The sequence below is a fragment of the Drosophila mojavensis genome, unplaced genomic scaffold, assembly GCF_018153725.1.
Source record: "Drosophila mojavensis isolate 15081-1352.22 unplaced genomic scaffold, ASM1815372v1 contig_36, whole genome shotgun sequence".
Taxonomy (NCBI): Eukaryota; Metazoa; Arthropoda; class Insecta; order Diptera; family Drosophilidae; genus Drosophila; species Drosophila mojavensis.
Genome location: NW_025318858.1, coordinates 16,650,906 through 16,666,303, shown reverse-complemented (window position 1 = coordinate 16,666,303; position 15,398 = coordinate 16,650,906). Strand labels below are relative to the sequence as shown.

At 37.5% G+C, this 15,398-nt stretch overlaps 2 protein-coding genes across 3 annotated transcripts; one reads left to right on the top strand and one right to left on the bottom strand.

Annotated features, from left to right (window-relative positions):
* Positions 1–9,482: 9,482 nt before the first annotated feature.
* On the bottom strand, positions 9,483–11,237 carry LOC6577004 (E3 ubiquitin-protein ligase NRDP1). 2 transcript variants are annotated; one of them, XM_015165458.3, is made up of 2 exons: positions 11,026–11,237; positions 9,483–10,948 (listed from the first exon to the last, which is right to left on the bottom strand). In XM_015165458.3, exon 2 carries the CDS (start codon positions 10,891–10,893, stop codon positions 9,889–9,891), a length of 1,005 nt encoding a protein of 334 aa, XP_015020944.1. In that variant the 5' UTR covers positions 10,894–10,948; positions 11,026–11,237; the 3' UTR covers positions 9,483–9,888. The 2 variants fall into 2 exon arrangements, with proteins under 2 accessions (XP_015020944.1, XP_002002980.1); XM_002002944.4 differs by having other exon boundaries at positions 9,483–10,935; positions 11,026–11,233.
* Positions 11,238–11,546: 309 nt separating this feature from the next.
* On the top strand, positions 11,547–12,979 carry LOC6577003 (E3 ubiquitin-protein ligase NRDP1). Its single transcript, XM_002002943.4, has one exon. It carries the CDS (start codon positions 11,846–11,848, stop codon positions 12,848–12,850), a length of 1,005 nt encoding a protein of 334 aa, XP_002002979.1. The 5' UTR covers positions 11,547–11,845; the 3' UTR covers positions 12,851–12,979.
* Positions 12,980–15,398: the final 2,419 nt, after the last annotated feature.

Genomic DNA, 15,398 nt, shown 5'->3' with positions numbered 1-15,398 from the left:
CAGAAATTAATTATTTTTTTGTTTTTTATTTATTAGGTAAGTAAAGCGATTTTATAATATACATATATCTGAAACTTTTAATATCTAGTTTTTTCTATTTTACAGATTTTTATTTTACTTTTTTTAATTATTTTTCTTTTTTATAAGACCACTATAAACTGGGGCCTTCGGCTTGTCTATGTAGGGTTTATTTTCTCTTCTTATTTTTTTTTTAATACAAAATCAAGCACCTATCCAATTAATTTGCCATTAAAAATAATTAGTGTTTATTTACTTTTGACGATTTGTCAATTATATAAAATTCAAAACAAAAACCAATATACCACATCTGGGTTAGTTCTCGTTGCGACAACAAGAAAAATATTAAAGATTCTCTCTCTTAAAACCATAATCCTATTGACGTGATAGGATTACACTTTGCTAAGTGAATTAATAAAGTGTGTGAGCATCGCATCGCATAGCATCGACTTGGCGGCCAACTACTTAGGGAGACCACTCAATATGAGATGCACACAATATTATGGTCTAGAGTGGGTGACCGCCTAACACTCACCGACCGCCGCCCGCCGCCCGACGCCACCGCCCTCCGTTTGGTTGCGTGTCCTGATTCTTGACAAGCGTCGACTGGGTTGAGCTGTGGCTGTGGGCGAAACTTTTGCCACACTCAACTTTCTTTGGCAACATTATTAACATAATTTATCACGACAAAGTCCGCTAAGCAGCTCCTCAATAAGGTAACACTTTTTTCTGCTTCTTCTTTGGCCCAAAAGTTTTGCCAACAACCAAAAAAGGAAATCCTAAAAAGGAAAACTTTAACCAAAACATATTCATTACATAAGCATTACACGAGGCAGTTCTTCGACGCCTATCAATGGCTCTTTCATTCATAAGTTATATATATAAATATATAGTATATATATATAATTATTTCATGGAGGCCATGATTAATCGTTGCTTGATTTGACGGCTCACAAATGAATTGACACTCATCGAGATGTCAAAAACGTCAACACAAAGGAGAAAACAAAGAGAATTTCTTGCTTGGCCATAGCTCAAACTCCTTGTCAATATTTTATTCGTATTATTTCTGCTCACAATATACAATTTTTAAAAATATATACATATAATGTAAGGAAAATAAAATTTAAATTTAAGTAACACGAAAATTTTATCTCAATCTTTAAAGCTTCATCTAAATAAATATAAATAAAATTATTAAAATGAAAAACATCTACATTACAATAACAAATATAAATAATTTGACTTACAAATATTAAAAATTAATTATTTAAAAATTAGAATTATGCAACACTAAAATTTGTATTTTTTTAAGCCAAATAATTCATTATTTATAAATTTTTTTTTACATACATAAATTATTTAATATATATTTTATATCTTGAAGAAAAGAAAAAAAAAAACATTTATTATATAAAAACAAAATGTGAAATTTAAATTTTTTTATACATTGTCATATTATATTACAAATATTGTATATTTAATATTTTAATATTTATATTTATTTCAAAATATAATTATAATTTTTATTTATAATAGTTTTGTTTATTATAAAAATCGTTTGAAAGTCGAAAACTAGTTTTTAATTTTTTTTTTTTTTTACATTTATATATATTTAATGCTTAGCATATTTGTTTCCTTTGACATTTGACATATTTCAAGATGCTATTTTCAAAGCAAAAAATTAAAGCATTATCTCTCAGATAAAGTCCTAAATCTGCGACCTTGACTGGAGTCAAAGGGGAGTAGAGAAAAAAATCTAAGCAATTACCATAAAATCGTTGACAAAACTTGACAGTTCCATTGCAACCCAGTCATAATTCGAAAAGTTTGGCGAGCGACCAAAAATCTTGGGTGTTTCTCGAGTATTTCCCTTTACTTCTCTTTTCTATTTAGGTTTTTTATTTTTTGGCTATTAAAAAGTTACGCTTTTCATTTCAATTGCTCGAGTGAAACTTGCAGCAGCTGAACAAATTACAAAACTAGTCGCATAAAATTCTTGCAGTTGCTCGAAATGGGTGTTAAAAGTGTTGGCCAAGTCTTTGGCCGTTGCTTGCTGTTGGCCAACTGTTGACAGTTGACAGTTGACAGGCAGTCAATAAATGTAAATTGTCAGCCAATTTGTTGGCAGTGCGAATAGCAGGAATGTTTATTAATTGGCCAAATGCTAAGGATCGATGCGAAAAACAGCCCAAAATAATGGAGTGGATGTAGCCGACCGTCTAGATACTCGCTCGCAACGGAAATGATTCTAATATTAATATAATATATTATCAATTAATTAGTATAAAGTTCTATTCATTCACTTTCCTTCACAGCAACAACTACTCTATCAATATAACCGAAATGAACTTTTTGAACAGCGAGCGCATGAGAACATGATTTCTCATCCATTTTGTTGTTGTATCTTTCCTGCTCTTAATTAATGCAAATTAGGTATGCAATGGAATTTGGTTGGCTGCCGAGGCCTCTTCTCGGAAAAAAGAAAACCCCCCGCAAATGAGTTTTTCATCAAGTCTAACAACTTAATTAGCTCATAAAAAAATGACGCCCGAAGCTGTTAACCCGGCCAACGCAAGCAACAAACCACCGCGCACCGCCCACCACTAACTGCTTTCTGCGTGCTGCGGCCACTTAAACGCAGCACAGATTGGCACCGAATCCGTACGGAAATGCTGGGGCGCCAGGTCGTAGGTCACGGCATAGGCGCAAAGCTAATTAGTATTAAGTGCTCTGGCGGCACTTGAAACCACCCTCATACACGGCGTATTGTTGTTGTTGTTGTTGCCGCTGCTCCCATTGTGGTTGTTGGACGGCGTGCGCGTCGCCTCCGGGTGTGGCAAAATATTTTTGTGTGTGCGGTCATTTGTGAAATTCCAGCAAAGCGCTCGGCAAAGCAACAACACGAATAACGACAGAAAAAAGTGAGCAAAAGTTAGCAGACAAATCAAAGCAGGACAGAGCTAAAACGAAGCGTGTATACGCTTTCCAGTCAGCGGCATTGAAGCAACTGAATTAAAGAACTAATAAGCTACATACATGTACATACATACATATGCGAGAGCTCAGATCACGCAGAGAGCGTGCTCTTAAGTGTGTCTGTGTGTGTGTGTGTACATGTATACATGTGTACACACATACGCATACATGCATAAAGTCGAAGTGAGATGGAGTATATACTTTGACTTTGTTTTGTCTACATCGTCCTGCTCTCAATTTCCCCTTCAACTCATTTCGCCTTAAAGAACCGTTCCCTTGTTTCCTATCAGCGCTTGCTGTCTTCTCCGCATTTGTCCCATTTCGTTAAATGCCTCTAATTTCGCCTTAAATTGCCGTCTCTTTGTTGACAAAAAACGTCTGCTGCTTGGAGCCAGCGCTTGCTCTTTGTTGATTCCTTTTGATCGCAAGCGGCATACACATACATGTATGTATGTATGTACCTATGTACATATTTGTTTAAATTATGAATTATAAAAGCAAAACAAAATTCCAAAGCATTAGAGGTGGAGAAAACATCGATGTTTCTCCACCTCCAACATACATATGTATGTATGTACATACGTACATAATTACAATGTACTTTGAAGGGGTAGGCTTGTGCAATGCGCTCTATTTAAAATTTTCGCCTCATTTCAATTCGCCGCATTTGCTACGTGACATCTTGCACTTGCTGTGATCAGCGCAAGAAAATGCTAAATTAACCTTTAAAACCTGCTAGAAAAGGCTAGATCATATTCAAGAATAGCCAGAAATGTTGCAATTTCAGTTTTTATACCCTGAACCCATTGAAAATGGGAAATTGGGGTATAAAAGTATATATATTCTTGATCAGGGCGACAAGCTAAGTCGATTTAGCCCGGTCCGTCTGTCTCTCCGTCCGTCTGTCTATGAACGCGTCGATCTAAGAACACATAAGAGCTAGAGACTTGATTTTTTTTTAAAGTCCGTAAAAGTTAAGAAACGTTATTAAGCACTTAAGTTCATAGTAGGCACACACTGCAGCCAATGCGTCTTTATCCGTGCCTGCGCGTATGTGTATGTGTATGTGTGTATGTGCTGTTTCTTGTGTGAGCAGAAAAACGCGAAGAATTATTATTCTTACTTGTCGTGAATTATATTCTTATTCGAAAATTGACACACGATTATCGAGCTCAATAAAATCAATTTTCTCCTCGGCAGTGTACGAATTGTTTGTGCCAATAATATTCAAGTACTTTGGAGGCACTTTAAATAATGCTGGTTTGATTAAAAAAATATGCCAAATTTCCCGCCAGCAGCTAGATTACAATTTTTTCTGCAATTGGCTGTGAAAAAGGCCAGATCTGGCCGGTAAAATGCAAAAGTTGGCAGCCCTGGCTGTGATTCGCCTTCTTCTCCATTGTCTCTCTCCACGTAAGTATGTACATACATACATATGTATGCTGCGTATCTTCTGCGTTCCTTTAGTTGTTCTTCACTTTGAATTGATCGCGAATCGCGATTAGCGCGCTTAATTTTTCGCACCGAATCACATACAAAATTATTATATACATACATATATGTACATACATATACATATGTATATATATTATTATGCATATATGTGTATGTATGTATGTCTCATTATATTTACTTAAAATAAAAATTGCAAAGCTCGTAATAAATTCATAATATCCATCGCTCGATAGTTAAAGGCAAATTATGCGAAAGGCCTATGGCAAGGCGTATACATACATATGTATGTGCAATTGTTAGTATGTATGCATATACATATTCTACATATATATTTATGCACATACATATTTGTGTGCGCGATTTAGTGATGTTTGAGTGCGTAACGATTCAGTGGCCAGCCCCGTTAGCTTTTGTCTAATTTGTGCGCTGCTCGGTTTGTTTTCGCTTTCTTGTTTTGACGGCATCACTTTTTGAATAAACAGTTATCAGGTGAATTTGACGAAGTTAAAAGGTCAGCTGAAAACTGTTTGATGTTTTCATTTGAGTTATTTTAACCGTAAAGACTTTGTGGCGCTGACACACTTTGATAAGCAAATAGAATGTGAATGTGGAGGGGAGAAAGAAATAAATATTACGGTAAGAATATGCAAAAGTACCCTACAATTATTGGGTATGTGGAATGTGGTATGGAGTATGTATGCAATAATCAGGAATCGATAAAGATTATTCGTAAAGATGGGAAAAGTAGTTTAAAATGAATAAACATCCATATGTACATATGTATGTATATATGTATATAAAACATAATTCAGCCTTATGATGTATTTAAATTTAAATTTAATTAGTAAATAACACTTATAAATAAAAATATGTACATATATATATTTATGTATGTACATATGTATGTACATTTATCTTTTTATTTGTAGAGAAGGTTAAGGATAAGGTTAATTTAATCTTCTGAAAATTCGTTATCCCTCATCCCCGCCCACATAGCGACCTTTACTCTAGTTGGAATTTAACAGGCACTTGGATCAATCCGCAAACAAGTCAATTATCTTATTAGAATCCATTTACACCTCCTGCTGCTGCTGCTGCTGGCTCAGTGTGTTGCCCCTAGCTGATCCGCTGGCTCACGTATCCGGCCAAGGCTAGCTGTCACGTAACGGTTTACTTCAGCTCAACTCATTTCCGCAGCTCACATGACTTTATGCAATAACGGCCAAAATAAAATTATCTTATCAGCCAGCTCAGGAGCAGCTAAGTTCTGCGTGTGTTTGTCTCTATCATCTTGTTCTTCTTCTATGTGTGTGTGTGTGTGTGTGTGTGGGGGTTTTTTGGGCTAATTTTATTGCATAAAACTTGTGCTTATTGCGCAATGTCCTTGTCCTGTGTCCAGCTAAAAATTGCACGTCCCGGTCATACAATGCGAACGTGACCGCTTGGCCATGTACCGATGCCAACTGACCGGCTTGCAAGGCCCCGCCTTGGTTCCCCAGACATGATGTCCTGCGGTCCTTACACTCACCCATACACGTTACCAAATAATGTGCACGACTTAGAGCCAAACAGCAGCAACAGCAACAGCAACAGCAACAACAACGCGACACTGACAGCAGCCAAATGACAGTTATTCATGGTAATTTTGTTCAACAATATTTGTGAGCAGGAGGCGAATCTACCAGCTAGTCGAGGGTCTGGCTATTTAGGTTCAATTGGTACGCTACGATATGCATTGCAGATATGCTTATTATTGGATGAAAGGGGCAGTGCGGAGGCTGCAAAGTTAAATACATTTTGAAAATAAAATATGTATGTATAAATAATAAAAAAAATAAATTAGTACTTATTAAATAGTATATATTAAATAGTAAATATTAAATTTACGCATGTAAAAAGTTATATTTTTCTTAAAATATATATGTATGTAAATTGTATTAATTTGAGTTTAATTTATATAATTATACGTATGTATGTATAAGCCGCATATATGAACATTCATATGTATGTAATTATATGTACATATATATAATTAATAATACATTCATTTATTTGCAATATATAATTTTTTAGTCAATTTTGTAATGTTTTATTTTGCCCATGCCACAATATACCCTTTCTCGCCACTCGAATCATAATCAGCATGACTATGGCAATGCCTTTGTGAAGGGAGAGGGGGGTACAGCGGGCTGAACTTGAGGCTGTTTGAGGCGAATGTGTCACGTCTGTCTTTCGCAATGAAATGGCAACACGACGAGTACAACAAATCTAAATGCAAATATGTATACAATTTGCGGTAAGCATTTGTAGCTCGTTACACTTACACATAAACACGAGCACTCACACACACACACACAGGCACATATACACATTGTAGTTGTGGCATATTCTCCGATTCATATTCGTTGATGTCTAGCAGGGCGGAAGTGTTGATTTTCATTAAATGGCATCAGTTCAATTGGAAAAATATTGTTGTGCGTGTATGAGAGTGAGAGGAAGAAAATAAAGAGAGAGAGAGAGTGTGTGCTTATACTTGTGTGTGTGCGTTAACTTGGTTGTTTACATTGCGTTTGACTTATTAAATTAGCTGGTTCAGTGGCCATGGTTTCGATTGTCCCTCAGAGAAATCGTTGCTCTATCGCAAACTAAGTCAAATGAAAATATGTTGATAATATTTCAATGCGCTTCAGCAGCTGATAAAACATAAAAATATTATTTATTGATATATGTATGTATATATTTATTTGGATTAATTGTAAGTCTGCAAGTAATTTAAAAGAGCAAAGTGTGCTATATCGAATAATAATATAATATTTCATATTTAATATAATATTTAAAATATTTTCAATAACTGAAAAAATAAATATGTATGTATAGTTAAAAGACAAGTCAAGCAATTAGATGACAGGAGTACTAGACATCAATACATTTTTAATATTTCAAGAATAAATAAATAAATAATTATTTTTTTCCATTTGCCGCTTTTCAATATTAAAAAAAAATATGGAAAAATATTGAAATAAAAATGTCAACCATTTAGGAAGAATTAGAAAAGAATTCATTTTACAAAGTTAAATAGAAAACCAAAATAAATTTATATTAAGTGTATATTTTCAGATTATTGTTAAGCTAACTTTGCGCAAGGCGAGGGAAATAGAAGAATATTATATTTATAAAAGTGATCCACGAGCATAATCAAAATTATTTGGAGGCAGCTGCTGCTGCTAGTTTTCGAATTCGTAACGAATTTCCGTGGCTTCAAAAATAGAAATACAACACAAAAACAGGAAGAAGAATATAAGTTGACCACATACAGGACCATTGTAAGGCTCAGCTGGGATTTGCTGCTCCAGCTGCTGTTCCTGCATCTCCTGCTCCTGCTCCTGCTGCTGTTATAGATAAGCGAACTGAATGATAAGTTGAAGCTTTCTGGTCATCTAGAGTCACATAAGATGCATAGAAAACTGAAATGGCAATTCAACGAAGCACTGCTCAAGTTTTTGACACACACACTCATACACACACACACACACGGACGACTGGACAAAAGTAAACGCACAGATAGTTGCGTACAGTTGTCACAAAAAGTATGCTGGCCGAAGGGAAAACATGAAAATTTATAACCAAAATGAAATAAAATTTAAAACCAAATGCAAACATATACACACATATTGTCATTGGCTGTGTGTGTGTGTGTTCAGATTATAGTGTAAATATTTTGACATTACAATATGGCAGTGCAAGCATGCTTGTGCGCTTGTGTAAATTTGCTTAAGTGTTTGCACAAAATTTACTATTCATATGATATGCTCAATGGCCGGGCATTCGTAATGGGATGGATGGACCCAGGAAAAAGGTAGCATTTGGGCCAGTTAGTTTATTTTTTGTTCGTATGGTTGTGGCTGTGGCATTCCATTCGCAGTTAATTTGTTAAAATTTCACTTTATAAATAATATTTGCTAAATTTGTTTGCCCAACAACAATAACAGTTGGCAGTTAGCAAACGCTTTATGGTTTATGGTGTCGTCTTCTGGCAGAAGTTTTCCAATTTGCATAGCTTCCGCTGCAGCTTGCTTCTGCCATAAATATGCAAAGGCTTTTCAGCCTCTTGTCTATGGAAATGAGTCAAGCAAATATATGCGTTTGCTTTTCTCATCTTTCCGTCTTCTTCTTCCACTTCCACTTGGTCTTCTACTTCTAAGCGGTGCTTAGTGTGTCGCATATGAATTAAGAATATTGTTTTGACTTCCAGTCGGGGAATTGATGATCTGTAAAGTTCCTTCAGAAATAAGTTTGCAGCAGAAATTTAGGAACTTCCATATCGAGAGACTATTGACAATGGAAATATAAACATATTTGATCCGTTAGGTGAACAGTTCCATCTGGCCATATCCATATCCGCTTGCCCAAGCCTAGAATAGACTTTATCGATGTTACATATTTTATATTGTTTTTTTTTTTCCTATTTATTTACTTTTATTTTTAAAATTCTGTTTAATATTTTATTTTAATTTTTTTAATACTCTATTTTCCTTACAAATCTGAATGATATACTACATGATATAATATTATAATATATTAAATATTTTGTATAGGTAAAGACTTATAGCTTATATATTTATTATATATAACAAAATACAAATTGCAATACAAAACTGGTGGAAGCTATATTTTAGTTAATTTAATAATGTAAAACAATTTAATAAATAAAATAAATTCAATACAGAAAATAAATTCTTCATTAAATTAACTAAAATATAGCTGCCACAAAAAATCAATTAAATTTTGTTCGGATGAAGTTGGTTGCCAGACTTTTGTTAAAATATTATTAATTAATTATTTTAATGCAAAACGTTGATTTATAAATATATTTATATACATACATATGTATATCTACACACATATACATAAATATATAAACATTTCTCAAGAAAATTTGAACACAGATCAAGATAACTATAATTAATTGCATAAAATCTAGTTTTTTTTAGACAAAATGTTTTTTTTTTTTTTGTAAACTGACCAGTAAATTCCTTTATTTTATTTTTATTAATTCTATTTTTTGTGTCTTTCTTGTTTATGTTCGTATTTGTGTCTCACTTGTAGATTTGATTCCCTCATCGAGGCGATTTTTTATTGCTTCCCATATGTATCCCAACCATTAAATTTTGTTGTTGTTTTTGCTTGAGCAGAATTGTGTACGGAACTTAGATGATATAATTTTTAGACACACAGGCAACATTGTTTAAGTGCATCCCACTCCAATGGATGCCGAACGCGAAATGTAAGAAATTGCAGCAAATTTGTAATATTTATATTTTAGTTTGTTTGTTCGTTTTGGGTTTTGCTTTTCATTTGGGTTTGGTTTAATCTCATCGCTGTCGAAAATTAATTTGGATCGATCGAACACGAATAAACAACGTCTACGAATTGCACTCAGAGGTAGTCGCCGTCCGGCATTGGTGCCGGATCCGAAGGCACCGGCTCGACGCCATCAACAAATATCATAATCACACCCAGCACCGGGCGAAGATTCTCGGGCATGTGCGCATTGTCGCCGCCCAGAATGACCGCGCACGGCTTCCCAGTGATCACAACGGGCAGCAGACGCGTCACAAACTGTGCCAGCCGATGCAGATTCAAGCGACGCATCTCGAGCGTGGCCAGGCCCTCCGGCCAGCTGTCCTCGTAGCAGCAGTCCATTAGCACATTGACCAGGTGCATCGGGCAGCCACTGGAGCGCAGCCCCTCGCGCACCATCATGTGCATGGGCGTGTCCGGAGTGGAGATGAGGCTGCCCCAAGTGCGAACCGTGGCCAGCGGCAGGGTGCGACCCCAGCGCATCAGCGAGTAGCGATCCAGCTGGTCGCCCACATTGCGTATAACCGGATTCGTGGATCTCAGTGCGGCCACATAGTATTGCACCAGCTCCAGCTCGCGTCGATGCTCGCTCAAGCGTCGCTCCTGATGGGCCTGCATTTCCCGTAGCTCGGATATTTCGTTCACCTGATCCTGCAGCTGTTCCCGCAGCTCGAACACACAGTTGTGACGGCTCATCTCGTCCCGCGGCACACGCATGCCGCAGCCTCTGTTGCACAAGACGACAACCTTGGGGTTGTTCTGGCAGCTGGCCACATGGTCGCGATACTCCCCCAGGGGCATCAGCGCCGTGCAGCCGTTCTCCGCGAAGCTGCACTTGATCCTCAGGCGTGCCAGCATGTTGCGCATGAGACGGGAGACGGGAATCAAGTGGATGGGCAACAGATCCGAGCGATCCACTGGACAGATTTGCTTCTCCTGTATCCACTTCTCGATGCAGAAACGACAGAATGCGTGCTCACAGCTCGATGACTGCATTGGCTCCTCCAGCACATCGGCACAGATGGGGCAGAGCAGCTCCTCGTCGACGTGGCCAACAATTAAGCCCTGGTCGTAGCCCATAATTGGTTGGTAGTTTGACTAGTTGGTTCTGAATTCTAATCGCTAAACGAAACGACTTACATTACACGCAGATACAGCATATATGTATATATGTAAATTCAGTTGCCCAACTGCTGCAATTGGCTCACTTACCCTCACTTACGCGTGTATGCTACCGACAGAAGCCGAAATATTTGATTTTTCATTAATTTCGTTTCGAAATATGAGAGTTGCGTCTCAGCCGGCAGTTGAGTTGATCTGTGCTGAGTTTTTCAACAAATTTTTACAAGAATCTCGAATAAATTTTTCAGTTACTGCTGCTTCGAATCTCCACTGACATTCGTACACATGTGTATGTTGTTTAGGGGTACTCCTGTGATGAACATTCACAGGAGTACGAATAATGTGATGTGCAAACTACATTTTTAATCAGCCATGTTTTGCGAGCAAATTGACAAAAATATAAAATGTAATTTTACTTGATTTTTAATAATAATAGGAAAATTAAATATTTTTATAAACTATATTCCACATACGTTTACCTATTATAATTCTAAAAGCTGCAATAGATGCAAATTAACATTAGGGATGATCGATCAATATATCGATATATAATGTTACTTCAGAACTATCGCTTTCTCCAATAAGAATTAACCTTTCGAACGTTGACAATCGAACTGTGTGTTTATTTGGGAATTTGTCGCTTGTTGGCTGACATTTTCAACACTTTCGACATTTGCAATAAAATCAAAATCAAAATCAAAATTTTTGAGTCTCTACTGTGGCATTACTCTCACATTTCGAGTCGAAATTTAGGATAAAATCGTATTATTTCTATCTGCAAACATCCAGTGCAAGGTCGAGTGGCAACCACACAATAGCTCAAGGGCTACAAAACAAATACATGTGTACAATCTGCCCCAGTTTTACATATTTCTAATTTAGCGTATAGTAATCATAGTTATAGCTCATCATGGGCTACGATCTGGCATTAATTGTTGGCCACGTCGACGAGGAGCTGCTCTGCCCCATCTGCGCCGATGTGCTGGAGGAGCCAATGCAGTCGTCCAGCTGTGAGCATGCCTTCTGTCGCTTTTGCATCGAGAAGTGGATGCAGGAGAAGCAAATCTGTCCAGTGGATCGCTCGGATCTGCTGCCCATCCATTTGGTTCCCGTCTCCCGCCTCATGCGCAACATGCTGGCCCGCTTGAAGATCAAGTGCTGCTTCGCGGAGAACGGCTGCACGGCGCTGATGCCCCTGGGGGAGTATCGCGATCATGTGGCCAACTGCCAGAACAATCCCAAGGTTGTGGTCGTCTGCAACAAGGGCTGCGGCATGCGTGTGCCCAAGGACGAGCTGAGCCGTCACAATTGTGTGTTCGAGCTGCGCCAGCAGCTGCAGGACCACATCAATGCGATACCCGAGCTGCGCGACATGCAGGCCCATCAGGAGCGGCGGCTGGGCGAGCATCGGCGCGAGCTGGAGCTGCTGCAGTATTATATAGCGACACTAAGAGCCACAAATCCGGTAATTCGCACGGTTGGCGACCAGCTGGATCGGTATGCTCTGATGCGCTGGGGTCGCGGCCTGCCGCTGGCCTCGGTTCGCACTTGGGGCAGCCTCATCTCCACCCCGGACATGCCCATGCGACTGATGGTGCGCGAGGGCTTGCGCGCCAGTGGCTGTCCGATGCACCTAATGGAGATCCTGCTCGATTGCTGTCACGAAGACAGCTGGCCGGAGGGCCTGACTACGCTCGAGATGCGTCGCTTGAATTTGCATCGGCTGGCGCAGTTTGTGACGCGTCTGCTGCCCGTTGTGATCACTGGGAAGCCGTGCGCGGTCATTCTGGGCGGCGACAATGCGCACATGCCCGAGAATCTTCGCCCGGTGCTGGGTGTGATTATGATATTTGTTGATGGCGTCGATGAGACGCATCCGGAACCAACTCCATTGCCAGATAGCGATTACCTCTAAGTGCAAATTTAACAAGTCATGTTCGATCTGTCTAAATTATCTTTGAATTACAAAATCTGACATACATGCATACATATTGGCGCTACTCTGATCTGATCTGTTCCCATATATGTATATACATTTTTTAAATTTGTAATCTTTTCATATGTCGTCTTAGTGCACTCAGACTCTCTCCTCGAGAGTCGGTTAGTCTGCCTTTTTCACCAGTCATCAGTCATCAGTGCCCAGACATCTGGCATCTCTGTCAGGGGTCCGCTCGGTTTTAGTGCTCGCTAATATTCCACTGAAACGAATTGAGCAACACTAGCGCTAGCACTGATATAAATATTGATAAGGCATAATTTTATTTATGAAATAAATTAGCTCATTTATTTAAAAAAAAAGTTTTATTATTATATTTGGGCATCTATAAAATCTAAACTAGAAGAGATATAAAGGAAATATAAATGTACATTTATAGTTTAATTATTTAGTTTCAATCAATGAGTTTTTCTTTATTTTTGTTAAAAAGTTTTTATATAGACCAAAACTAAAAAATTAAATATATAGCTAAAATATATGTTAAATGATATACATACATATTTTAATGATTAACAAGTAAGAAAGCTCTAATCGAGTGTGCTCAACTACGAGATCCCCTGAACCCTTCGAGCAATAGCTATTTCAATAATTTTTCGCGTCTTTCTGCTTACACAAGAAACACGCACACACACACACACACAAACACACACGCACACCTACGCATACACACAAACCTACAGAGACACATACACACATGTCAAAGCACAAGCTTCTAGTATTTGAAATACGCCATTTACAAACATGGGGTCGAGGGTAAATTTTAAAAACCGAAATTGTATAAAATGCATATACATTCAAAATTTGGAGACTGTAGCTCTAAAGATGTGGGAGATATAATTTTATAACTGATTTTCGATAAGGGTTTTTATCGATAAAAAAGATCGAGATGAGCTATCGATTTTTAATGATAAACTCGATATCCGCGCTGTAAATACGGACATTTAAAAAAATTTGAAGTCTCTAGCTCCTATATCTTCTAAAATCGACGCGTTCATACATACGGACAGACGGACGGACAGACAGACGGACAGGGCCAAATCGACACAGCTCGTCGCCTTGATCAAGCATATATGGGGTCTGCCACGCCTCCTTCAGCCTGTTACATACATTTCAACAAAACGATTATTCCCTGATTTCCCATTTTTAATGGGTTCAGGGTATAAAAAGTGTTTCAACAACATTTAAAAATGTATTTATTATTTTTTAGTTAAAATATTTTACTTTACATTTAAAAAACATTTTTTTCGTCTTTTTAGACACCCAAAGTTTGCGGGTTAAACATTTTTACCATTATTAATTATTAATATAATTTTACAACAAATATTTGTATTGCCTAAAGTTGCATGTTGACTTCAATTACGTGACAATTAGCAGAGTTAACGCTGCGTATGCGCAATATTTCATGGAAATTAATTTGAAGCACATCCTGAAGGCGGCGCGCTGCGAAGCGCTCAGCTTTGGCCTGACAGTGAATTGAGGAGAAACTTGTAATGAAAATGTGAAAAGTTGGCGCTTCAGTTAGCGCCAGTTGGCGACGCCATTTGCTAAAGTTTCGCGAATTGCACTCGCAATTGGAATAATTTTTATGGCCGTGCAGCAAGTTGAGCGCTCAGGCAAGTTGCAAATTGAAATTGAGACCTTCAGATTGCATGAATAGCATATAATATATATATATGTATATGTATATGTATATATACATATTTATGTATATTTGTATAAATGCATATATAAGTATTTATAGATTATCATTGAATGCAGCTTAGGGTAAAGTTAGCTTTTCAATTATAAATTATGTTTTGATAATTACGAATTGACTGTGAGTAAATCGAACAGATCAGACTTGGTATATATACATATATATATGTATATACCAATTCAAATATCTAGCTTCAATATCATCGAAATAGTTTGCATTCAAACGAACTGACGGACGGACGGACACCACGGCGGACTTTGCTCAAAAGCAATACACGCTCTTTTGTCAATTGAGAACCGAGTACAATAGGCTTAAATAAGAAGAAGAGCTATGTATATAGCAAATTAGTGTTAAATTAAATTCCACTTTTTGTCAACTAATTAAATGGAAAAGCCAAAACGGAGCTTTTAGCTAAATTGATTAAGCAAAGGCCAACGGCAGCAACTAACTAGGCGACTAATATAATAATATTTCTGATCACATCAGATGCTTGCAAGGATGCAAGGACTCTGACCCTTGATGATGTCTCATGTCCACTTGGCCAGCTGGACAATAACACATGGCCAATTTAACAAAAGCCAAAACTTAATTAATATTTACATGAGCACTTGAGACGAGAGAGAGAGAGAGAGAGAGAGTAAGAGAGAGAGAGAGGGCTGATTGAATGCAGGTGATTTTCGTTAAGTGTCTGCAGTTGTGTTTGTTGTTGTTGTTATTATTATCTTCGGTCTGCCTTGTTTGCATACGTTTGTAGCCCTGGAATCTAGTTGC

Coding starts and splice junctions, on each gene's coding strand:
- LOC6577003 (XM_002002943.4), top strand. CDS start 11,846: ATGGGCTACGATCTGGCATTAATTGTTGGCCACGTCGACGAGGAGCTG.
- LOC6577004 (XM_015165458.3), bottom strand. CDS start 10,893: ATGGGCTACGACCAGGGCTTAATTGTTGGCCACGTCGACGAGGAGCTG.